This window comes from Scyliorhinus torazame, chromosome 1, assembly GCF_047496885.1.
Source record: "Scyliorhinus torazame isolate Kashiwa2021f chromosome 1, sScyTor2.1, whole genome shotgun sequence".
NCBI classification, from domain to species: domain Eukaryota; kingdom Metazoa; phylum Chordata; class Chondrichthyes; order Carcharhiniformes; family Scyliorhinidae; genus Scyliorhinus; species Scyliorhinus torazame.
In genome coordinates this window covers 10,075,154-10,101,386 of record NC_092707.1, presented here as the reverse complement: position 1 = coordinate 10,101,386, position 26,233 = coordinate 10,075,154, and the positions used below count along the sequence as shown (strand labels likewise).

Sequence of the window (26,233 nt, the reverse complement as noted above, 5' to 3'; positions counted from 1 at the left end):
GTTAAAGAGGTGTGAATTGTGTCAAGCCAGGACAGTTGATAGGATTTTGCAGGCCATGCAGGGGGATGAATGTAATGTGACATGAATCCCAGGTCCCGGTTGAGGCCGCACTCATGTGTGCGGAACTTGGCTATAAGTTTCTGCTCGGCGATTCTGCGTTGTCGCGCGTCCTGAAGGCCGCCTTGGAGAACGCTTACCCGGAGATCAGAGGCTGAATGCCCTTGACTGCTGAAGTGTTCCCCGACTGGAAGGGAACATTCCTGCCTGGTGATTGTCGCGCGATGTCCGTTCATTCGTTGTCGCAACGTCTGCATGGTCTTGCCAATGTACCACGCTTTGGGACATCCTTTCCTGCAGCGTATGAGGTAGACAACGTTGGCCGAGTCGCATGCGTATGTACCGCGTACCTGGTGGGTGGTGTTCTCACGTGTAATAGTGGTATCCATGTCGATGATCTGGCACGTCTTGCAGAGATTGCCATGGCAGGGTTGTGTGGTGTCATGGTCACTGTTCTGAAGGCTGGGTAGTTTGCTGCAAACAATAGTTTGTTTGAGGTTGCACGGTTGTTTGAAGGCAAGTAGTGGGGGGGTGGGGATGACCGTGGCAAGATGTTCACCTTCATCGATAACGTGTTGAAGGCTGTGAAGATGTCGTAGTTTCTCCGCTCCGGGAAAGTACTGGACGACGAAGGGTATTCTGTCAGTTGTGTCCCATGTTTGTCTTCTGAGGAGGTCGGTGCGGTTTTTTGCTGTGGCGCGTTGGAACTGTCGATTGATGAGTCGAGCGCCATATCCCATTCGTACGAGGGCATCTTTCAACATCTGTAGATGTCTGTTACGCTCCTCCTCGCCTGAGCAGATCTTGTGTATACAGAGGGCTTGTCCATAGGGGATGGCTTCTTTAATGTGTTTAGGGTGGAAGCTGGAGAAGTGAAGCATCGTGAGGTTATCCGTGGGTTTGCAGTAAAGCGAACTGCTGAGGTGACCGTCCTTGATGGAGACGAGTGTGTCCAAGAATGCAACTGATTTTGGCGAGTAGTCCATGGTGAGTAGACTGGACAAAAGCTTTGCAATTAAAATTAAGCTCTATGATGCAGATTTACATTACTCATTTATAATTCTTGCTAATGAGTTCATGTGATCCCTTGCACTCAAGGTCTCCACATATTTTAGTCAATTTATTATGCGACATTTTCCAGACACATGATTTAAGTACATCAAATAACGCATTTTTAACACCACCCACAGATTAGAGTTAAGAAATTTTGATTCCATTGAATACATTCAAGGCTGAATTGGTCAGAATTTTTGATCTACAATAGAGTCAAAGGTTATCAAGGGCAGGCAGGCAAGTGGAGTTAAGGCCACAATCAGATCGACCATGATCTTACTAAATGGCAGAGTAGGCTTGATGGGCCTCTCCTGTTATTTCTTATTGCCTTAAACTGAAGTTCACTACAATCTGATCATTGTGCGAGAAGCATAACAAACTTATTGCAGACGTCGACATTTTCAGATTTATATGCATCCAATAATGGGGCTATAAAATAATTACAGTTGTCATAAATGTGGAATCATTCCATGGATGTAAATATCAGTATAATTTACAACTTGAGAAAACATACTAATCTTTGAGGCACAGAACCACTTACGGTGAACATGATGCATTTTGTTATTCTGTCAATTAGGTTTCATAGCCATGAACCTCAAAATAGGGGTAGTCTTAAAAGCAATTACTTTTCGACTGTTCTTGCACATTGTCAAACAAAATAATCTTTGTAATCCATTTGTAACGGCAATCCTTGTTCCTATACTATTGCCTGCACCCACAGCTTAAAACAAACAAACCAGTCTCAAACCTTTAGAATGGACGTCTGTCTCCATACGATTATTTATATTGTTTATGCACAGCTGGGTTGGAAGCTATTATTTACTACAGAAATTAGAAACTTATATGAAAATGAAAACAAATTACAGACAGCACACTTAAGCGCTCACGCTGTTAAACCTAATTAACATTCCAATACAAACTAATTTCTATCTTCAGTAATATTCCAGTTCTGATATTGAAACATGAATAGATAGCCGCCACTGCTTCCATTGACCTGTCACTGACGCAATTAATTTTTTAATGGAAATAGAGCAACGGTGAAGTAATCTTTTATTCACATAGATATACTACTGCTGCTTCTTTGATGATGGTTTTGCATTTTTCATGAAATGAAAAATACTGGAGATCTAAAATCAAAATGTGCAAGAAGAACTCGGCACGTTTGGCAGCATCGATGGACCGAGAGACAGAGTTGACATTTTGAGTCCAATATGACTCAGTTCCAAAGAACAATGATACCGACCGGTCTGGAAACCTCATTGTTTCTCTCACCACGGATGATGCACACCTGCTGAATCTTGTTCAACATTTTCGGTTTACATTTTTCATGTTGAAAAATCATCCACCATGCTCATCATGACAGTGATGAATGCTAAATACCTTTTGGCAATGCTTAACTTGTTTAACGCAGGTTTTGAGGTGAATTGACACTGCCCGAAACTAGTCATCAATAACAAATATGAATGGTGAGGAATGTTAAATTTCAAAAGGGGGCAGACAGCTCGGTGGAACAGCTAATAGATGACATTTAAATGCAGAAAAGTGTGAAGTGATTCATTTTGTTTGGGAGACCGGGGACAGGTAATGCAAAATAAAATGATTTTTGTGTAAAGGGCACAGAAACAGAGGGACCGAACCCACAGGTGTGCATCTACAAATCACTGAAGGTGGCAGAGCAAGTTGAGAGCATGAAAATACGGGCCCAGAAAGGGGGATGGCTGATCGGCCGGGGGGGGCCCATCCAGGCTGATCACCTGGAACGTTAGAAGGCTGAATGGGCCGGTCAAGAGGGCCCATGTGTTCGCGCACCTGAGGGCTCTGAAGGCGGACATGGTGATGTTGCAGGAGACACACCCGAGAGTGGCGGATCAAGTTAGGCTGAGGAAGGGCTGGGTCAGTCAGGTCTTCCATTCGGGGATGGATACCAAGACGAGAGGGGTGGCAATCTTAATTAATAAGCGGGTGCAATTTCAGGCGGGCAGTATAGTTTCGGACGGGGGGGGGGCCCATTATGTTATGGTGAGCGGTAAGCTGGAGGGGAGGAAGGTGGTGTTGGTTAATGTCTATGCGCCGAACTGGGACGATGTTGAATTCATCAAGAGGGTGCTGGGGAAGATACCGGATCTGGACTCGCACAAGCTGGTGATGGGAGGGGATTTTAATACGGTTATCGACCCCGGCCTGGACCGGTTGTGCTCGAAAACTGGGAGGGTGCCAGCGATGGCAAAGGAACTGATAGGGTTCATGGAGCAGATGGGGGGGGGGGGGGGGATTGACCCATGGAGGTTTAGGCAGCCGATGGCTAGGGAGTTTTCTTTCTACTCGCATGTACACAGAGTGTATTCCTGGATTGATTTTTTCATTTTGAGTAGGGATGTGCTGGCGGGGGTGGCGGACACGGGGTACTCGGCCATCGCTATTTCAGACCATGCCCCACATTGGGTGGAACTGCAGGCCAGTGAGGAGAACTTCCAACGCCCGCAGTGGCGATTGGACGTTGGCTTATTGGCGGACGAGGCGGTGTGCAAGAGTAGGGAAGTGCATGCAGGACTACCTGCAGGTCAACGACACAGGGGAAGTCTCAGCAGCGGTGGTCTGGGAGGCGCTGAAGGCAGTGGTGAGAGGGGAGTTGATTTCAATCCGAGCTCATAGGGACAGGACGGACAGGGCAGAGACGGACCGACTGATCAAGGAGATCCTACGGGTAGACAGGATGTATGCGGTGACCCCAGGGGCGGAACTGTTGAGGGAGTGGCGGAGGCTGCAGGCTGAGTTTGGGGTACTGTCCACGGGCAAGGCAGTGGGGCAGCTTAGAAAGGCGAGGGGGATGCTGTATGAATATGGGGAGAAGACCAGCAGAATGCTGGCACAGCAGTTGGGGAAGAGGGAGGTGGCCAGGGGAATTGATAAGGTGGTTGACGGATATGGGAACCTGGTAGGGGACTCAGCTGGGCTTAACAGGGCGTTTAGGGGCTTTTATAGCGGACTCTATCGCTCGGAACCCCCCACGGGACCCGAGGAGATGAAACGCATTCTGGACGGGTTGACTTTCCCAAGGGTGGGTAGGGAGCTGGTGGGCGAGTTGGGGGCTCCAATTGGGGCCGAAGAAATATCTGAGGGCTTGTAGGCGATGCAGTCGGGTAAAGCTCCGGGGCCAGACGGGTGGAATTTTACAAGAAATTTTCGGGGATATTAGGGCCGTTGCTGGTTAAGGTTTTTAACGAGGCGAGGGATAGAGGGGTGCTGCCCCCGACGATGTCACAGGCCACCATCTCGCTAATATTGAAGCGGGACAAGAACCCGGAGCTATGTGGGTCCTATAGGCCGATCCCGTTGCTTAATGTGGACGCTAAGGTGCTGGCCTCCAGGATTGAAGATTGTGTGCCGGAGGTGATTAAGGAGGACCAAACCGGATTTGTCAAGGGTAGGCAGTTGGTAGCCAATATAAGAAGGCTGCTTAATGTGATTATGATGCCCCCGGAGAGAAGGGAAGTTGAGGTAGTGTGGCCATGGACGCGGAGAAGGCATTTGGCCGGGTAGAGTGGGACTATCTCTGGGAGGTGCTGGGACGCTTTGGGTTTGGTAGGGGCTTTATCGACTGGGTCAGGCTGTGTACCATGCCCCGGAAGCCAGTGTTAGAACGAATAAGACGACCTCGGACTATTTTTGCCTGCACCAGGGGACAAGACAGGGATGTCCCCTCTCCCCACTGCTGTTTGCGTTAGTCATAGAGCCGCTGGCAATTGCTCGGAGAGCTTCTCGGGGCTGGAAAGGGCTGATTGGGGGGGGGGGGGGGGGAAGCATAGGGTATCGCTTACTCCTATATGTAGCAGATCCAGGGGCAGGGGTGAGGGAGATTATGATGATTTTGGGGGAATTCGGACGGTTTTCGGGATACAAATTGAATATGACGAAGTGTGAGATGTTTGTAGTCCAGGCAAGAGGTCAGGAGGGCCAGCTGGGGGAAGTTACCGTTCAGGTTAGTGGGAGACAATTTTAGATATCTGGGGATACAAGGGGCGCGCGACTGGGGCCAGTTACACAAGTTGAACTTGTCCCGGCTGGTTGAGCAGATGAGGGGCGAGTTTCGGAGATGGGATGCGCTGCCGCTGTCACTGGCAGGAAGGGTGCAGTCGGTTAAGATGACGAATCTTTTTTTAAGAGGATCAACAAAATTATTTTGGGCTCTGTTTAGGCGGTAAGAAAAAAGTGATGCTCGAGAGTAATCGGGGGGAGGGGGGGCTGGCCCTGCCAAATTTTAGTAATTATTACTGGGCGGCCAATATTGCAATGCTAAGGAAGTGGGGACGGGGGCGGCTTGGGAGCGGATGGAGGCAGCCTCATGCAGGGGCACCAGCTTGGGGGCGCTGATAAAGGCACCGTTGCCGTTCCCACCGGCGAGATATTCTACCAGTCCCGTGGTGGTGGCGGCCCTGAGGATCTGGGGTCAGTGGAGGAGGTACGTTGGTGCAGCGGGTGCATCGGTTTGGTCCCCAATATGTGACAACCATCGATTCGCTCCTGGGAGCCTAGGTGGGGGATTTCGGGTATGGCAAAGGGCAGGAATTGAGAAGATGGGGGACCTGTTTCTGGAAGGGAGATTCCCCAGCTTGAGGGCGCTGGAGGAGAAGTTCGGGTTGGCAGCAGGGAATGATTTTAGATATTTACAGGTGCGGGACTTTCTGCGCAGGCAGGTATCATCCTTCCCACTCCTGCCACTAAGGGGGTTCCAGGATAGTGGGGAGAGGGGACATCCCTGTCTTGTCCCCTGGTGCAGGCAAAAATAGTCCGAGGTCGTCTTATTCGTTCTAACACTGGCTTCCGGGGCATGGTACACAGCCTGACCCAGTCGATTTAGGGGATGGGAGGTGGAGGGGAGCGACTCAGACATCTACAAAGAATTAATGGGGGCGGAGGAGATGCATATAGAAGAGCTGAAATGTAAGTGGGAGGAGGAACTGGGGGGCGAGAAGGAGGACGGCCTATGGGCAGAGGCGTTGAGCAGGGTCAACGCGACCGCTACATGCACAAGGCTCAGCTTAATCCAATTTAAGGTGGTGCACCGGATGCACATGACAGCGGCCCGGATGAGTAGATTTTTTGTGGTGGAAGACAAGTGTGTCAGGTGTGCGGGTGGACCAGCGAACCATGTCCACATGTTCTGGGCATGCCCAAAAATTAGTGGATATTGGCAGGAGTTCGCGGATGTCATGTCCAGGGTATTGAAGACAAGGGTGGAAATGAGTCCAGGGGTAGCGATCTTTGGGGTGTTGGAAGACCCAGGTGTTCAGGAGGAGAGAGAGGTGGATGTTATGGCCTTTACCTCATTGATAGCCCGGCAACAGATATTACTGGCTTGGAGGGAATCTAGGCCTCCGAAGTCAGAGGCCTGGTTCACCGACATGGCGAGCTTTCTCGGCCTGGAAAAGATCAAGTTCGCTTTGAGAGGGTCGGTGTCAGGGGGGGGGGGGGGGGGTTTAGGGTAGTATAGAGTAGGGGGTTAAATAGGCGGGCCTTAGAGGGACAGATGTCGGCGGTTGCTTTTTGATTACTGTTCTTTGTACTCTATTGTTTTTGTACTGTGGTTGTTTGTTATGCCAAAAATACCTCATTAAAAATTGTTTGTTAAAAAAAAATAAGGCATGAAAATAGGGACAGAGTACAAAAACAAAGAGCTATAATAAACTTGATAAAACATTGGTTCGGCCTAAACTGGAGTACCGCATCCAGTCCGGGCATCATGTGCAAGGAAGGATGCGAAGGCATTAGAGAATGTAGAAAAGATTCAAGAGAATGGTTCCAAGGATGGGGAACTTCAGTAAATAGACTGGAGAAGATGGGGATGTTCTTGCTGGGAAGGTTGAGGAGAATTGATAGATTATTCAAAATAATGAGGGGTCTGGATAGAGCAGAAAGGGAGCTGTTCCCATTGGTGGAAGAATCAAGAACTGCAGGATACTGATCTAAGGTGATTGCTGCCATTAAAAAAGAATCATGATGAAAAGTATTTCTATGCACCGACTGGTTAGGATCTGGAATGCACTGCCTTGGACTGTTGTGGAGGCAGATTTGATTGGTGCTTGCAAAAGAGAATTGGATCATTACCCGAAGAGGAAAATCTGTAGGGTTACAGGGTAATGATGAGGGAGTGACACTGGACCATTTGCTCTTATGGGGTTGGCACAGTTATGATGGGCTGAAAGACCTCTTTCCGGCATAACCATTCTATGATTCTATTGTGCATTTTTCCAACTGTTAAAGGAAGAGAAACACCAAACCAGAAACAGATCAGTGCGTGCATTCTTAGTTCTCTTCTGTCAAACTTCACTTGAACTGCAACCTAAAGTTTGTTTGAAAGACACCAAGCGTATAAATGTGCATCCGCCCGCCCTGCCTTACCTGTGGAATAGCACAACCTTCCTTTTGAGAGAAGTACTGCTTCTTGAACTCATAATATGCATTGTACTGATGCCAGGGCTGGAGAAACTCAAATCTGGAAGACAAGGCACAGTCTTAAACTCTAAACATGTTTTTAAATAGATCATACAAGATGAATTTCAAACCACATTTAAACAAAAAAAAAAAACTGAACACTATCAAACGTTTAAACAAAACAGATTGCATGAAGTTGTGTTTCTAATGTTTGCTGTTGATTATGTATAATGTATTCAATTGCTGGTGAAACTGTTACCAAATTATAGAAAGATGCCTTATCCTCATCCATAAGGTGTTGACTGTGGTCCCCCCCCCCCCCCCCCCCCCCCCCCCCATAGGGTGTTGACTGTGGCCACCGCCCCCCAAAGTTTCAGGTTCAAGTCCCAGTTTGGGGTTTGAACACAAAAATCAACACTGACATTGAAGTGTAATACTGAGGGAGATTGGGCAGAACGGTAGCATAGTGGATAGCACAATTGCTTCACAGCTCCAGAGTCCCAGGTTCGATTCCCGGCTTGGGTCACTGTCTGTGCAGAGTCTGCACGTTCTCCCCGTGTCTGCGTGGGTTTCCTCCGGGTGCTCCGGTTTCCTCCCACAGTCCAAAGATGTGCAGGTTAGGTGGATTGGCCATGCTAAATTGCCCTTAGTGTCCAAAATTGCCCTTAGTGTTGGGTGGGGTTACTGGGTTATGGGGGATAGGGTGGAGGTGTGGGCTTGGGTAGGGTGCTCTTTCCAAGAGCCGGTGCAGACTCGATGGGCCGAATGGCCTCCTTCTGCACTGTAAATTCTATGATAATCTTGGAGTGGCACTCTTCAAACCGAGAGCCCACGTGACTGCTCAGATGGATGCAAAAGATCCCATGGCACTATGTCAAAGAGCAGCAAGGGAGTTATCTTGGCCTGTATCTATCCTTCAATCAGCATCACAAACATTCAGAAATGTTATGCACCAACAATGAATGGAATTGCCCATGTCGTCATGGTTATTATTTGTAACGGCAAAAAGGAAACAAACTTTAAATCCAAGCAATTATAGAAAAAAAACCCCAAAGAAATGAGAATGGTTTTGATTGAGAGGCAAAGCAAACCCATGCGGCTGAATCTGCACTAAAACATTTGGCTATAGGTACTACACTTTTTTGAAAGTCAGTTAAAGTCAATAAAAGTACATTTTTGGGGTGCAAGTGTCGCTGCCAAACAAAATGAATGAAAATGAAAATTGCTTATTGTCACGAGTAGGCTTCAATGAAGTTACTGTGAAAAGCCCCTAGTTGCCACATTCCGGCGCCTGTTCGAGGAGGCTGGTACGGGAATTGAACCGTGCTGCTGGCCTGCCTGGGTCTGCTTTAAAAGCCAGCGATTTAGCCCAGTGAGCTAAACCCAGTATTTATGACCCATCCGTAATAAAATCAGGCAGTTGAAGATCAACCATGTAGACTCAGCCATGATATAGCCCAAACTGGGTAAGGATGACAGGCACCAGTAAACCAACCGGGTTTTTAACGAGACTCCAAGAGCTTCACAGTCACTTTGAATACTAGCTCTTTATTACAATTCTTTTAAAACCAAAATTAAATTCTTCAAGAATCATTGCGGGATCTGAATACATGTTCTCTGGATCGTTAATCTAGGCATAAACACGAGTCGAATAGTGCAGCTTATTTATCTTACAACATTCCTGTCATAGGTTAATATGTTAACAAAATTTATATTTTTCCTTATAATTCATGACACCAAGAGGTCTTTAAACAAGCAAATCTGAAATTAGAACCATAGAATTAGCATTATTTTTTCCTCAAATGCCAAACCTAGATCACATCAGGCAAAATGCAATTCCATTGGGTTGTGATGGTAGGTTAGGAAAGAGAGGAGAAAGAAAACTAGTCAATGCCATTGTTCTCCCAATTAAATAAAGCCTGTGAGCTTTAGATGTGTTATATTTACCAAATGATAAACTGCCCATGAGTGATTCAAACATCTAGTCACTCATATTTCAAAAAGTGAGGGCAGCATAGTGGCTAGCATTGCTGCCTACGGCGCTGAGGACCCGGGTTCTAATCCCGGTCCTGGGTCACTGTCCGTGTGGAGTTTGCATAATCTCCCCGTGTCTGCGTGGGTTTCGCACCCACAACCCAAAAGATGTGCAGGATACGTGGATTGGCCACACTAAATTGCCCCTTAATTGGAAAAAATAATTGGCTACTCTAAATTTAATAACAAAAAAAAATTTCAAAAAGTGAACACTGAAAAAAAAAAACACAGTCCTCTGTGCCACATTTAGATCATCTAAATTTAGATAATAATAATAATCTTCATTATTGTCACAAGTAGGCTTACGCTAACACTGCAATGAAGTTGCTGTGAAAATCCCCCTAGTCGCCACATTCCAGCCCCTGTTCGGGTACACTGAGGGAGAATTCAGAATGTCCAATTCACCCAACAAGCACATCTTTCGTGACTTGTGGGAAGGAACCGGAGCACCCGGAGGAAATCCACGCAGACACGGGGAGAACGTGCAGACTCCGCACAGACAGTGACCCAAACTGGGAATCGAACCCAGGTCCCTGGAGCTGTGAAGCAACAGTGCTAACTACTGTTGCTACCGTGCCGCTCAAATATTTAAAGCATTAATAGCAATTTATTTTTGTTATATGCTTTGCAAAGCGTTAAGCAGCATCTAACTTATTGCAAATGCACAGCCAGCCAGCTTTGCACACTGCCACTTGGGAGAATTATAAATTTATACACACTCTGCAACCACAACCACATTGTTACCATGTTGTGAACTTTCCCATTGTTCAACTCCTGAGGAAGCTTACTCTTGCAGGAATACAATTACATGGATATCTGGATCCCTACAAAACTTGCCCAAGTGAGTATTATGTGTGATATTGACAAGCAAGCCTAATTTAGTGCGAAACATATAACCACAACAGACACCCTCCAGCAATTGTCACTAAACAAGGGTTTTTCAAAGTGCGGATTGTGACCTGCAGGTGGATCGAGGAATGATCAGTTGTGCGATTGCCACGGTCGTCCCGATCGCAGAAGAGCACAGCAGCCGTTGCTGCCTTTTACATTGAGAATGGCAGCCGCTGCCACCTTTTAAAGGGAAATAAATGAGGCTGTGTGGAGTCTTCCGGCCAGAAACGGCAACAGAGAGCACCCTGCAAGCACACCTGACGTCAAGGTGTGCTCCAGGTAGGTACTTTTGGTGCCAAATCACAGATCAGTGTTGCTTCCATTTTCCAGCCGCTGGCAAGTAAGGTAAGTGAACTGTGAAGATGGTTTTCTTAAAAGTTAGAGACGGCCAGAGGCTCAAAAAAGCAGCTTACCTATTGGACAGCATCTCAGAACAGAACCTGCTCGGCAGAGCTGCTCAGAAGAGTCCAGGGCAGGACAGAGGAGTGCTCGTGTTGCTCCAGGAAGAAGAAGCTTAACTCGGGAACAAAGCTATATATAAAGATGATTTCTTGAGGGACGGTTTTGTCAATCGTGCCGATGCAAATAAGGATGCAAAGATGTACTAGCAAATGAGAGAAGTTTCAGATTTTGAAAGAGAAGTGGTGGGTGAAAACTTCCTTTTGAGGTTGAGACCCCAGAGTCAGTTATTAACTTTAGAGCTGACGCCAACGTAAGGCTACTCTGTTGTGGCTGACCTGTAATACCGCATTAAAAGCATGGCAAAAGCCCATGAGGTTGTCAGAATTCTGGGGTAGCATCTTCCAGGAGTAGCAGGTGCTGAGTAAAGCAAACATTTTGTTGCTGTTGCCCTTCACGACGACCTACACACGTGAGGTTGGATTATCCGTTTTCATAAAGATGAAGTCGGCACAAAGGGACTGGCCGAAGTCTGCACCTGATCCATTTCCTACCACGCAATCTTACTTAAAGCATCAATTCTGATGGAAATCCATTGCATGTTAAACACAGATGGAAAATTTCTGTCTTGCATCATTTGACTTAATAATGAACAAGTATGGAAACCTATCTACAGAATAGTACCCCCGTCCCTTTCATCATTTTAGCAACCCGATCAATTGCCTCAATCTTCTTTCTTCAAGTAAAAGGTTCCAGCAGTCTGTCCTTAAAAGTCAAAAATGTCACAGTATCACCTTAACCATTTTTCACTCCATTAAATCCACATCTTTCTGATGAAACCGATACGGCACGGTAGCTTCACAGCTCCAGGGTCCCAGGTTCGATTCCCGGCTTGGTTCACTGACTGTGCTGAGTCTGAACGTTCACACCCCGTATCTGCGTGGGTTTCCTCCGGGTGCTCCAGTTTCCTCCCACAGTCCAAAGATGTGCAGGTTAGGTAGAGTGGCCATGCAAAATTGCCCTAGTGTCCAAAAAAAGGTTAGGTGGGATAGGGTGGAAGTGTGGGCTTGAGTAGGGTGCTCTGTCCAAGGGCCGATGCAGACTTGATGGGCTGAAAGGTCTCCTTCTGCACTGTAAATTCTGTGATACAAATGGAGCCTCAACAATGAGCTATTCTATTCTGATTTACATACAAATGCCCAACGTTGTACCCAGAGATTTGACTTATGTCACATTGAGCAAATATTTATAGTGAACTTTTCAGCCAGCACAAGTTTTTCCCCCCTTTTCTTTGAATGAAAATCCAATTCAAACATGAAGGGTGATCTGGAGCCGTGACCGATCAAATTCATATTATATTCGAATGGCAAACAGCGTGTATATCACACATAATGCAACAAGTTTCAATTATTGGAAAGTGATTTCTTACCGCGTATCATTTTTGTCTCTTACACTGGTTTCAAATTTGGTACCATTCCTGGATACATAATCAGCCAGCTTGTCAATGACAGGTTGGATATCAGGAGGAGGAGGAATAATGACAGGGACAACAGTTGTGGCACTGTAAGGTAAAAAACAGGCACGTTACACAAGAAAAGCAGTACATGGATGATACAATGATAGCACATTGCATCTTTCTCACAATGTATGAGAAATAGCAGCCTCCAAGCCTCAAGATACCAAAAATTCTCTCCCTCAAATCAAAAAGGACAACTTTTTAGACATTGCCCAGTGATGACATTACAAATGCTGGTTACTACAGCATCTTTTATAACAGCTATCTGATATCATTTGGTATGGTTTAAAGTGAATCAAAGGGCACACTGTTTTATAACTGGGATGTTATTATGCAACAGTTAATCTCTTATGTGGGCTCTTAGACAAAAATCAGTAACACTGTCTCTCTCCTTCCAACTATCATTCCTTGTTATTTGCTATTCTTGATCGTGTCACTCCAGGGTCATTTTAAATTCTCCTGTCTGGCAGAAGAGTTAAAATGGAGCGGCTCTGAATTTGTGCTCTATTCCCACCCTTTGCTGCTTTTTCCAGCAGTATAGTTGCCTGCCTGACTCAGGCACCCTCATTAATATATGACTTAAGAGAAAATTTTAACGACACAACTGAGTGGGGAGGACAATTGCAAACAAAGTCTATCGAGGAGCCGGAGGCAGACCTAAAAGATGCAACTTACTCTCATTTTTGCAGTCACAGGGAGAGCATGGGTGTTGCTGCCTTCGGCTTGTTTCCCACTCTCAGCCATGAGAACTTGTGAAACACTCACCACTCATCTCACCCAAGTGTCCACCAAGTCACTCGAGTTTATCTGTCGGTAATCAACCAGGTACCTCTTCAACTTGGTTTGGTGGACAACTGGTCACCTTGTCATGTAGGAGCTCATGTTATTCCTCAATTCTCCCATGGAAACTCCGATGAGAGTGCGTCACTAAATTCCCACCCACACGTTAAAAGTTTCCCTTCTGGCTTTGTCTTCTAGTCTCTTTTCTCCACTCATTTGCATCGTGGGTTCCATTCTGTTTACTGCTTTGAGTTCATTGTGCTTTTTCTGGCCCCTCAGACTCAGAACACCCCCCGCCAAGTGTTTTTTTGTTTTTCTCCCAAACCATTTGTACAGATCTTGCATACTCCTTTTTCTACTACCATTTTTGGAGCTCAAAATCTGCATCAAGATTGCAGCCAAACTGTACAAAGTTTGAGCTGGCAGTGAGTTGAGGCAGTGGCAAGCTGTCCAGGATGTAGTGGAATGTATGTGAGTGAGGGAAGTCTAAAAGCGTGAAGTGAGCATCTGGAGGTCGGACATGGGGTTGCAACCTGGGGCTGGGAGTACAATTTGGGAATAAGATCTGGGGAAGTGGCATGGGTGCGGCATAGAATTAATTCACCCAATATTTTGTGAAGGACAGGAAAGGTGAGACCAAGGTGACAGGAGAAGGAAAGATAGTTCACCAGAAAATAGTTTGGCTTTTACCGTGATTTAGGAAAATTCACATTTTTGCAAAGGCTAGTATTTTCTCCCCCAATATATTGCAGGCTTAACCAAAATGTTCCTGTCTGATTTCAACTCTATTCTTCCCTCCAATAAACTCTCCTCTTTTTATTTCATCTTTTTAAATTAAGCTTTCTCTGATGTATTATGCAGCTTACTTTTGCATCAATGAAGACCTTTGACCACAAATCAGAGGTTTAGTGAAGAAGGGAGACAGCATTTTACTGATTCTAACTGAAGTGAAGAGATCCACTGTTAAAGCAGCAATCCAGTTCAATAATGCACACGCAGGATTAGATTAGATTAAGGATGACTTCATCTGGAGAATTAGAATGCTCAATTCCTGACAAACCCATAGAGGTGGCCCTAAGCAAATTACCACAGCTCATTTACACAAGTTTAAACTTATGAAAGCTAAAATGTTGAAATTTAAAATGTCCCACCTGACTGTGGTTGTAGAAGAAGGAACGTGGATACTACTGCTGTCACCTTCGGTATGTGGTGGGGTAGTTCCAGACGATGGAGGCACAGATGTCCCAGTTGCAGTTTGTACAGCCACCTCTGAAGGCAAGGCGCTATAATAACCAGAGACCTCCATTCCCGGAGGTGGCGGCGTTAGGCAGTACGTACCATCAGGCATCATGTAATATCCATAATACATGGTCGTCACTGCTGCTGTAACACAAGATACTTAATTAAACTTGTATCCAGTTACTCTTCCCATGCTCACAGAATGTTCCAAGAGTTATAATGGAACAGTCATTTTTCATCATTGCTTGGTGCTTTTACTTAACAGTACATCTTCAGAAGCTTAACCACCATCATATAAAGTTGTTTAAATATTTATTAGACTGCAATGCTAAAATCACCGAAGTACTCTATTAGATCTGTTACATCTAAAAATGTTAGCAAACCAAACTAGTTTTTAAAAATCCGACCATAATCTTAAATCAATTTTTGATAAATTAGTTTTTCACTTGTCAGGATTCACCTACAGCTCCGAAACAATTCACTTGATGCAAATTTCCTCATTAAATCAATGTTGATTATCTATCCAAGTACTACAAGATTGATAGCATCTTCACTCAACTAGTCTTTTGGCTTTACTAACCGAATTGCACTGACTGCAGTGTCAAAGGATGAGTAAGGATCAAACCTCATTAGGCCTGGAGTAGAATGCATTTGTTCATGAAGTTGCTGTCAATTTTGTTTCAAAGCAACAATCAATTCTAATAGAAAACACACATTTGTTAACTTAATCAGGTGGGGTAGTGGAGGACATTCCGATCCCAGGTCAACTTACAGGGCAAGACTACGAGAATCTAAGCTTTAACACTCATGCTCCCCCCACACTCCTCCCCGCCTCTGCTCCTCAAGGCAGAGAAGTATTCCCCTGCCGCTGCTTTCTTTGTATTATAACATACCTATCCTAAACAACTGGAAGACATGAAAACAATCATGATGATAAGATCAATACCCTACATTCTGGGTAAATATAATCCAGACAGAATATTGCATTACCGTATACTAATATACATCCATAGCCTTAGAGATTCAAATCTGAGACACAGAACATTTGTAATGGGCCAATAACTGAAGCTGAGTATTAACTAAAAGCCTTATAATCCTATTTAAAGCATCACTAATTGTTAGGGGTCAAAAGCAGGTCAATGCTAAGGGTGGAAAACCTACTACTTTTGCTGAGGGAGAAAGATCACCATCCATCTTGCATACCAAAAGCACAAACAGCAGCAACAGAGATTGCACATTTAAATCTTCCCACTCCAAATGTTAATATTGATACAAATGCAGCCTATCAAAAGCTAATCTATTCCCAACAATTATTTCTTAAATGACATGTTCCAAGTTCTATGGAATGTTTAGCAGCATAAATATTTGAATATTAGTAACACTAACACTCTCTTGGCTGATTTCGTTAGTCACATCACTAACTGATTCTTGATGATGTAAAAACAGTTGATTCACACCTAGGATCTTCCATATTCAATCTTCTTTGGAACCCAGGAATATAGCACATAAAAGGCTTAAAGAGTCAGAATAGGTTTAAAAAGAGTCAGACAATTCACCATTCCCACCAGTGAAAATCTATCTAATACAGCTCATAATAAAGAATCTCCCATTAAATTATTTCAAACTTATTTTGCTCACCATATATATTTGAAGCAGATACAATACCATGGGGCTGCACGGTGGCACAGTAAGTAAGCACTGCTGCCTCTCAGCACCAGGGACCCGGGTTCAATTCCAACCTTGGACAACTGTCTATGTGGAGCTTGTACATTCTTCCCGTGCCTGTGTTTCTCCCGGGTGCTCCGGTTTCTTCCCACAATCCAAAGATGTGGACTGTGGGAGGTCATAACTGTGGATTGGCCATGATAAATTGTCCCTTTGTGTCCAAACGTTGAGGTGGGGTTATGGGGATAGGGCAGGGCGTGGGCCAGGATGGGGTGCTCTTTCGGAGGGTCAGTACAGACGTGATGAGCCGAATGGCCTCCTTCTGCACTGTACGGATTCTAAGATAAAACCCGCTAGTTCTATGATGGTAAACCATGAGGTGTAAGGGATGTAGCACTAGCAGTAGTTTCCAATTGCTTCAGTAAAAATTGAACACAGGCACGATGTGATGTAAATTTCTTTGGGTAGACAGTGGCTGGCACACAACTTCAATGGCATTACCATCGCTGAAACCCCCACATTCAACACCCTGGGGGGTTACCATTGATCTGAAACTGAACTAGACTTGACACGTTAATACTTTGACTACCAGGGCAGGTCAAAAGCTAAGAGTCCTACAGCAAGTAACTCACCTCCTGACCCCCAGAAAGCCTGTCAACCATCTACAAGGCACAAGTCAGGAGTGTGAGGGAATACTCTCCACTTGCCTGGATGAGTACAGCTCCAACACTCATGAAGCTCGACACCATCCAGGACAAAGCAGCGCACTTGATTGCTCCTCCTTCCACAAATATTCAATCCCTCCACCACTGTTGAACAGTGGCAGCCATGTGTACCATCTACAAGATGCACTGCAGAAACTCACCAAGGTTCCTTAGGCAGCACCTTCCAAACCCACGACCACTATCATCTAAAAGGACCAGAGCAGCAGATATCTGGGAACCCCACCACCTGGAGATTCCCCTCCAAGTCACTCACCATCCTGACTTCGAAATATATCGCCGTTCCTTCGCTGTCGCTGGGACAAAATCTTGGAACTTCCTCCCTAACAGCACAGTGGGTGTACCTCCACCTCAAGGACTGCAGCGGTTCAAGAAGGCAGCTCACCACCACCTTCTGAGGGACAACTAGAGATGGGCAATAAATGCTGGCCTAACCAACGACATGCACATCCCGTAAATGAATTTGAAAAAACTTGGTGCAAAAAGGACTCTACAACTGCAATACTTAAAGCGTTACATGCAATGTATGCAAGTCCTATTTGTGGCAATAATAAAAATTATTATTGTATTCACCTTCCCAAGCTTTCCCTCTCAGACTTATTATTCCTTCCTAATGTGCATTAGGACATTGTACGCTCATCAATACAAGATTGTGTTGCCATCAAATATGCAATTACTCCAAAGCTGGAGGGGCAGTGGATTCAGAGGAGGCAGTTCAGAAATCAGAAAATGAATTGGAGAAAGTATACAAGTGCACAGTGGAAGGTCAGACAAATTTAACACAAATACAAATGGAAAGTGCAGAAGTTAAGAGACCCCATGAATCTTGGTTGACCTGACAGTCAACGCATCAAAACACGCAGAGAAGAAATCATCGGAGCAAACAGGACATAATCCAAACAATAAGAGTAAAAATCAGTGGAGATTATTGGGGGCGCCAATGAGGAATGTGTGCGAATAAAGGTTTTGGTAGACCTGGTGATTGACAGTATGCGTTAAACGAAGCTGAACTGGGTTGAATACTGTTTAGATGTGCAGAGTTTTGTTCAGCTTGAGCAAGTGCAGGGTACTCCAGTCAGGCTGGATCCTGAGTGTTCAGTTCAGTGCTGGTCGGAGACAACATAACTCTGGACACATGCAGAGAGGAGTTGAGATTCCTGAGGAAAGGATTTTGGAACTTGGGTTTTGCAGGCGACAAAGCACGCTGATAGTGCGATCTTACTGAAGCATAGAAGATAACCTGTACGGAAAACTTGAATCCAGAAAGCAGCTTGAAACTAAAAAGTCGGAGTAGGACAAGTGTTCAAACTAACCTACAACAATCTGCGGACTGTTCTCATGAAGTTCATAGAGTGATTGGCACATGCAATGGTCTGCCAGATAGAGCAGTGATATAATGAAATGCATGAACCAAGATGGGCAGCAGGGGCAAGCCTGGTAATTACAGGTCAGTTAGTCCAACGTTAATGGAAGGAAAATTATTGGAAAAAATTCTTAGAGACAGGATTAATCAACACTTGGAAAGGCAGGGATTGACCAGGGATAGTCACCACGGATTTGTTGGTGGGAGATCCTGTGTAACTAATTTAATTGAGATTTTTGAAGGTAACTAAATATATTGATGAGGGTAGTGCGGTTGATGTGGTTTACATGGACTTCAGTAAGGCCTTTGACAAGGTCCCACATGGAAGGCTGGTCCAAAAGGTGAGAGCCCATGGAATCCAAGGCCATTTTCTGATTGGCAGGAGTGACTAGTGGGTAGCGCAGGGATCTGTGCCAGGACCCCAACTGTTCACATTATATATTAATGACTTGGACGAGGGAACAAAATGTATTATCTCCAGATTTGCAGACGATACAAAATTGGGTGGCAGGGTGAACTGTGAAGAGGATGTAGAAATAGTCGAGTAGGATTTGGACAGGCTTAGTGAGTGGGCATATGCATGGCAGATGCAGTACCATGTCATTTCTAGGTCACACACTATCTTGACCTGAACAGGTACCATTCCTAGAGCGACACGGTGGCATTTAGCATTGCTCCCTATGGCGCTGAGGACCCTGGTTCGACCCCAGCCCCGGGTCACTGTTCACAGAATCATAAAAATTTACAATGCAGAAGGAGGCCATTCAGCCCATCGAGTCTGCACCGGCCCTTGGAAACAGCTCCCCATCCAAGCCCACACCCCCACACTATCCCTATAAAATTGCACCAGCACATCTCCTGTCCCACCAGGGGCAACAACACTCTTGACCACTGCTACTCAAAAATCAAGGGCGCCTACGGTTCCATCCCCCGACCGCACTTTGGGAAATTAGACCACAAGATGGTGCTCCTTCTCCCGGCAAACAAGCAGAAACTCAAGCGGGAGAATCCAGCTGAGAAGGTTGTGCAGTGCTGGTCCGAGGAAACAAAAAAGCTCTTATGTGACTGCTTAGAAACAGTGGACTGGTCCATATTTAAGAACTCAGCGACCAACTTAAATGAGTACGCCACACCGTCACAGACTTCATCAGCAAATGTGTGGACGACTGCGTGCCAAAGAAAGCAGTACGTACGTTCCCCAACCGGAAACCATGGCTCAATCACGAGATTGACTCCCTATTGAAGGACAGATCTGAGGTGTTCAAGTCAGACGACCCTGACCTATACAAGAAATCCAGGTACGACCTCTGCAAAGCCATCCGAGATGCCAAGAGAGAATATCAAACCAAGCTAGAGTCACAGACAGACTCTCGGCAATTGTGGCACGGACTAAACAACATAATGGGCTACAAAGTGAAGCCGAGCAGTATCTCCGGCAGCTGCGCACCCCTCCCCGATGAACTTGATGCATTCTATGCTCTGTTCGAGCAGGTAACCACCAATCCGCTGTCGAGTGCCCCAGAAGCCCATAACCCACCCATACCCATCATCACAGCGTCCAAAGTCAGGTTGGCTTTCCTGAAAGTAAGCCCTCGGAAGGCGACGGGCCCGGACGGGATCTCTGGTTGTGCACTCAGCCTGCGTGGACCAGCTGGCAGAGGTATTCGCAGACATCTTTAACCTGTCTCTACTCCACTCCAAGGTCCCCACCTGCTTCAAGAAGACCACCATCATACCGGTGCCAAAGAAGAACCAGGCAACATGCCTCAATGATTACCATCCGGTGGCCCTGACTTCAGTCGTAATGAAGTGCTTCGAGAGGTTGATCATGAAGCGCATCACCTCCATACTCCCAGAACACCTTGATCCACTGCAATTCGCATACCGTCGCAACCGGTCCACAGCAGACGCCATTTCCCTGGCCCTACACTCATCCTGAGAGCATCTCGACAACAAGGACTCCTACATCAGACTCCTATTAATTGACTACACCTCTGCCTTCAACACCATAATCCCAGCCAAGCTCATATCAAAGCTCCAAAACCTAGGACTTGGCTCCCCACTCTGCAACTGGATCCTCGATTTTCTGACCAATAGACCACAATCAGTAAGAATGAACACCACCTCCTCCACAATAGTCCTCAATACCGGGGCCCCGCAAGACTGCGTACTTAGCCCCCTACTTTACCCCCTGTACACACACGACTGCGTGGCAAAATTTGGTTCCAACTTCATCTACAAGTTTGCTGACGATACGACCAGTGGGCCGGATCTCGAATAACAACGAGTCAGAATACAGGAGGGAGATAGACAACCTAGTGGAGTGGTGGAGCGACAACAATCTCTCCCTCAATGCCAGCAAAACTAAAGAGCTGGTAATTGACTTCAGGAAGCAAAGTACTGTACACACCCCTGTCAGCATCAACGGGGCCGAGGTGGAGATGGTCAGCAGTTTCAAATTCCTAGGGGTGCACATCTCCAAAAATCTGTCCTGGTCCACCCACGTCCACGCTACCACCAAGAAAGCACAACAGCGCCTATACTTCCTCAGGAAACTTAGGAAATTCGGCATGTCCACATTAACTCTTACCAACTTTTACAGATGCACCATAGAAAGCATCCTATCTGGCTGCATCACAGCCTGGTATGGCAACTGCTCAGCCCAGGACCGCAAGAAACTTCAGAGAGTCGTGAACGCCGCGCAGTCCATCACACGAACCTGCCTCCCATCCATTGACTCCATTTACACCTCCCGCTGCCTGGGGAAAGTGGGCAGTATAATCAAAGACCCCTCCCACCCGGCTTACTCACTCTTCCAAGTTCTTCCAGCGGGCAGGAGATACAGAAGTCTGAGAACACGCATGAACAGACTCAAAAACAGCTTCTTCCCCGCTGTTACCAGACTCCTAAATGACCCTCTAATGGACTGACCTCATTAACACTACATCCTGTATGCTTCATCTGATGCCGGTGCTTATGTAGTTACATTGTATAACTTGTGTTGCCCTATTATGTATTTTCTTTTATTCCATTTTCTTCCCATGTACTTAATGAACTGTTGAGCTGCTCGCAGAAAAATACTTTTCACTGTACCTCGGTACACGTGACAATAAACAAATCCAATCCAACCCAGTAACCCAGCCTAACTTTTTCGGACATGATGAGTAATTTAGCATGGCCAATCCACCTAACCCGCACATCTTTGGACTGAGAGGAAACCTGAGCACCCGCATGAAACCCACGCAGACACAGGGAGAACGTGCAAACGCCACACAGACAGTGACCCAAGCCGGGAATGGAACCTGGGACTCTGGCGCTGTGAAGCCACAGTGCTCACCACTATGCTACCGTGTGGAGTTTGCATATTCTCTCAGTGCCTGTGGGGTCTCAACCCCACAACCCCAAGATGTGCAGGTTAGATGGATTGGACACACTAAATTGCCCCTTAATTGGAAAAAAAACATAATTGGAAACTCTAAAGTATAAAAATAAAATTATAATTTCTTCATTGTGGTTTAGCACGGTGGGCTAAACAGCTGGCTTGTAATGCAGAACAAGACCAGCAGCGCGGGTTGAATTCCCGTACCGGCCTCCCCGAACTGGCGCCAGAATGTGGCGACTAGGGGCTTTTCACAATAACTTCATTGAAGCCCACTTATGACAATAAGTGATTATTATTAATTATTATTGTAGCTGGGTCAAAATCCTGGAACTCCTTATGCAACAGCATAGAACATAGAACATTACAGCGCAGTACAGGCAGTATGAATTTCCTTCACAACGCAGACCCCTCTTCTCCAGAATTGCCAGAGGTGGTGTTAAATACTGAACTTCTCAGAGATATTCGCATCTCGGAGAATAATCCCATTAAAAAAGGAATTGCTTGCCAACACATATGCAACAGGCTTACACATGAACAAATGTCTTTAAGATATGGTGGCAGAAAAATGGACTAAGAAAATAAACCTATTAAATTGGCATCAAATTTAGTTTCAGAAATAGTCCTTTTCTCCATACTTACAATCCGCAGCAGTGTATTCTACTGTGGCCACTACTGCTTCTGAATTGTCAGATTCTTGCTGTTTTTGCAGGTTTTTGGCATCTGCTTGTACTTTACGTACTAAAGCTGCAAGAGGGTGGTCTGGATCCATTACTTTCAGAGGCTAGAATAAATAAAGCATTAATCACAATGCTGTTAACCAGCATTTTGGGCCACAGATATACCAATTTGTTTTGCAAACTACTGTAAACAGGTTTTGACTTTTTGTTATCTTACTCAAACAATGTACAATGCTCCACTTGGATTAGATGACATTTGACTGGAGCTCGACTTCAGTTCACACCATAAATTAATGGTGCAAATGGCAAGAGGTGGAGAGTTACTTAGGTGAGTTCAAGAAAACTTTCTAGATGTTTTCTGACTCAAGAAAGGAAGGAGGTACTGCTGAATCTGGTTCTGGGGAATGGGCTTGGTTAAGTGTCAACAGACCAATTGGGGAACAATAATCACAGAATCATATGGTTTAGATTAGTTATGAAAAAGGATAAGGAATAATCCAGAGCAAAAATGATTAATTGCAGGAGGGCCAACTTTGGGACTACACAGTGGTTAGCACTGCTGCATCACAGCTCCAGGGTTCAATTCCGGCCTCGGGTGACTGTCTGTGCGGAGTCTGCACTTCCTCCCCGTGCCTGCGTGGGTTTCCTCCGGGTCCTCCAGTTTCCTCCCACAGTCCAAAGATGGATATCTAAAGATAGATGGATTGGCCATGCTAAATTGCTCCATAGTTTCCAAAAGGTTAGGTGGGGTTACTGGGTTGCAGGGATGGGTTGGAGGCGTGGGTGCTTCAGTAGGGTGCTCTTTCCAAGGTTCTGCACAGACTCGATGGGCCGAATAGCCTCCTTCTGCATTGTAAATTCTATAGCAAGAGGAGAACAGAAATTGTGCAGGTACACGGGAATCAAAGATTAGCTGGCAAAACTGCAATTTATCACTGGGCTGCAGTGAGTGGAGATAGTTCAGGTACATTCCCAGGTAGGAGGATCAAAACCAGAGCTTACTGGATGACAAAAAGATAGCGTAAGGTGAAGCAGTAAAAGACTGCATCTGACAGATGTTAGGCAATAATACAAGAACCGGAGGAGGAGACCAAACGCAGACTGGGTGGATGCTTTGTGGAACACCTCTGTTCCATACACAAGCATGACCCCAAGCTCCTGGTTACTTGTCATCTTAATCCTCCACCTGACTTCATAGTGATCTTGATGTCATGGTCGGCGACTGCGTTCCAGCAAAGCTCAACTCAAGCTCGAGGAACAGCACCTTATCCTTCAACTTGATACTCTACAGCCTTCAGGATTCAACACAGAGTTCAACAACTTTAGATGGTAACCTCTGCCTTCTGTGTTTTCTCCTTTTTCTGTTTGGTCAGGTAGGTCTTGTCCAGTTTTTTTCTTCATGTCGCAATCAGATGGTTGAGATGTAGCCATTCAGCCTCTTTTGGATACCACCTTTGTTTCTTTACTAAATCCATGACTACTCTCTGGCTGTTGTACCATTAAATCCTTTGTTATCTAATCTCCCCAGCCCCCCACCCTATCACATAGCTTCCCTTTTATGATTCCTGCCCCATCCCCTCCTTTCATTGGCTTAAAACATTAACATTTCTATCTTCAATTCTGATGAACGGTGGTCCAGACCCGAAACGTTTCTCTCCGCAGACGTTGCCCAGCCTGCGGGCTATTTCCAGCATTGATAGTTTTATTTAAGGTTGGGAGGAAGTTTGACCAAGTGTTTAAATCATGGGGAATCTGGACAAAGTAGATAAGGAGAAACTGTTCTCATGGGTGGACACCGAAGGCGATTGGCAAGAGAACCAAACCAAAGGTGACAGGAGGAAAAACTTTTTCTATGCAGTGGCGAGTGGTTGAAGTTGTGGGCGTCACTGTTAGCACTGCTGCCTCACAGGTCCAGGGACCCGGGTTCGATTCCCGCCTCGGGTCAGTCTGTGTGAAGTTTTCACTTTCATCCGTGTCTGCGTGGATTTTCTCCGGGTGTTTCGGTTTCCTCCCACAGTCCAAAGATGTGCAGGTTAGGTGGATTGGCCATGCTAAATTGCCCCTTCGTGTTCAAAAAGTTATGATGTGGAGATGCCGGCGTTGGACTGGGGTGAGCACAGTACGAAGTCTTACAACACCAGGTTAAAGTCCAACAGGTTTGTTTCGATGTCACTAGCTTTCGGAGCGCTGCTCCTTCCTTAGGTGAATGACCAACAGACCTCTTCATTCACCTGAGGAAGGAGCAGCGCTCCGAAAGCTAGTGACATCGAAACAAACCTGTTGGACTTTAACCTGGTGTTGTAAGACTTCGTACTGTTCAAAAAGTTAGGAACGGTTATTGAGTTACGGGGATAGAGTGGGTTGTGGGGTTAGGTCGGGTGTTCTTTGAGAGGGTCAGTGCTGACTCGATGGGCTGAATGGCCTCCTTCTGTACTGTAGTGACTCTATGATTCGAAGTCTGGAAGACACTGACTGAGAGTTTGGTGAAGGCAGATTTAATTGTGGCTTTTGAAAAGGAACTGGATATTTATCTGAAGAGAAAACATTTGTGGGGTTACAGAGAAAAGACAGTGGGGTGGTTGGGACTAGTTGGTCACGGAGAGGCTGCCAGTTACAAAAGTTCATTTGACCACCTTCCATGCAATAACCATTGCGTGATTTTGTGAAATTCAAAATAAACAATGGGTGGGGTACAGTCACTGTTGGAAACCCAGCTTTAGCCATCTTAATTTATTGAAAGTCAAATTATACACTGTGTTCAAATAAAGCAACTGTAAAATCAGATCTAGTGGACTCACCCTAGTCAGTTCTTCCAATCTGGAGTTACTTTTAGAAGCAAAAAGACTGGGATGGAGATAACAGCCATCATTGTCGTCATCATCATCTTCACCCGATTCGGTGAGAGATTCTGTTAACAAGATTAAAATGCGTTTCAATGGTGATATCCAAGGTTGCAACTTTTTCCTCCTTAACCAAACTTTAATGGCAAAAGCAGCAGTTGTGTAACATTTTGCTGGAGAAACACAATCTTAAAGATCTGACAGAATGCAATTTCCTTGCCAATTTCTCAAATTATTTAAATATTCCATCTATCAACGTGCTTTGTGCAGGCTGGAACAGGAAGTAATTCAGCCCCTCGAGCCTGTTCTGTACGTCAATTTCATCCATCTACCTTAAGCTACCAAAGGCAGATTTGAAACTATTAACTGAGCTAGAATCTTTTAAACTGTACTCGTTGGAATTTAGAAGGATGAGGGGGGGGATCAGATAGAAACATATAAAATTATGAAGGGAATAGATCGGATAGATGCGGGCAGGTTGTTTCCACTGGCAGGTGAAAGCAGAACTAGGGGGCATAGCCTCTAAATAAGGGGAAGTAGATTTAGGACTGAGTTTAGGAGGAACTTCTTCACCCAAAGGGTTGTGAATCTATGGAATTCCTTGCCCAGTGAAGCAGTTGAGGCTCCTTCATTAATGTTTTTAAGATAAAGATAGATAGTTTTTTGAAGAATAAAGGGATTAAGGGTTATGGTGTTCGGGCCAGAAAGTGGAGCTGAGTCCACAAAAGATCAGCCATGATCTCATTGAATGGCTGAACAGGCTCGAGGGGCCAGATGGCCTACTCCTGCTCCTAGTTCTTATGTTCTTAAACCATCCAGTGCATGAAGTACTCTCCTGAATGGTTTGGTTCCAAATTTACATTCCGTCCCTTGTCCTGCACTTCCCCACCTTTGGAAAAGCTTTGCCTCTACCTATTCCCTCAATTCTTTCAAAATCCTAAAGACCTCAATCAAATCACCTTGTAATTCTCCATAATTCAGGGAAAATCTGTTGAAATTGCCCTTGGGTCCAAAAAAAAGTTAGGTGGGGTTACTGGGATAGGCTGGAAGTGTGGGCTTAAACGGGTTGCTCTTTCCAGGGGCCGGGGCAGATTTGATGGGCCGAATGGCCTCCTTCTATACTGTAAATTCTATGAAACTGCCTGGTTTATCCAATTCTGTTTTTTAAAAAGAGGAGATAACA

The 26,233-nt window shown here is 45.5% G+C and overlaps 1 protein-coding gene across 5 annotated transcripts in view; it reads right to left on the bottom strand.

Annotated features, from left to right (window-relative positions):
* sfswap (splicing factor SWAP) overlaps positions 1–26,233 on the bottom strand; it is a 155,631-nt gene that overhangs the window by 106,313 nt on the left and 23,085 nt on the right. For 4 of the 5 annotated variants that reach the window (XR_011949477.1, XM_072518075.1, XM_072518269.1 and 1 more), the window contains exons 6-10: positions 25,009–25,118; positions 22,173–22,314; positions 14,314–14,545; positions 12,296–12,427; positions 7,510–7,603 (exon numbers count right to left, since the gene is read on the bottom strand). Coding sequence is in view for 4 of the 5 variants with exons in the window: in XM_072518075.1 (XP_072374176.1) it covers positions 7,510–7,603; positions 12,296–12,427; positions 14,314–14,545; positions 22,173–22,314; positions 25,009–25,118 (710 nt within the window). In the remaining variant the exon portion in view is untranslated. The remainder of the gene's footprint in view (positions 1–7,509; positions 7,604–12,295; positions 12,428–14,313; positions 14,546–22,172; positions 22,315–25,008; positions 25,119–26,233) is intronic. The other variant, XM_072518159.1, reaches the window with a different exon arrangement.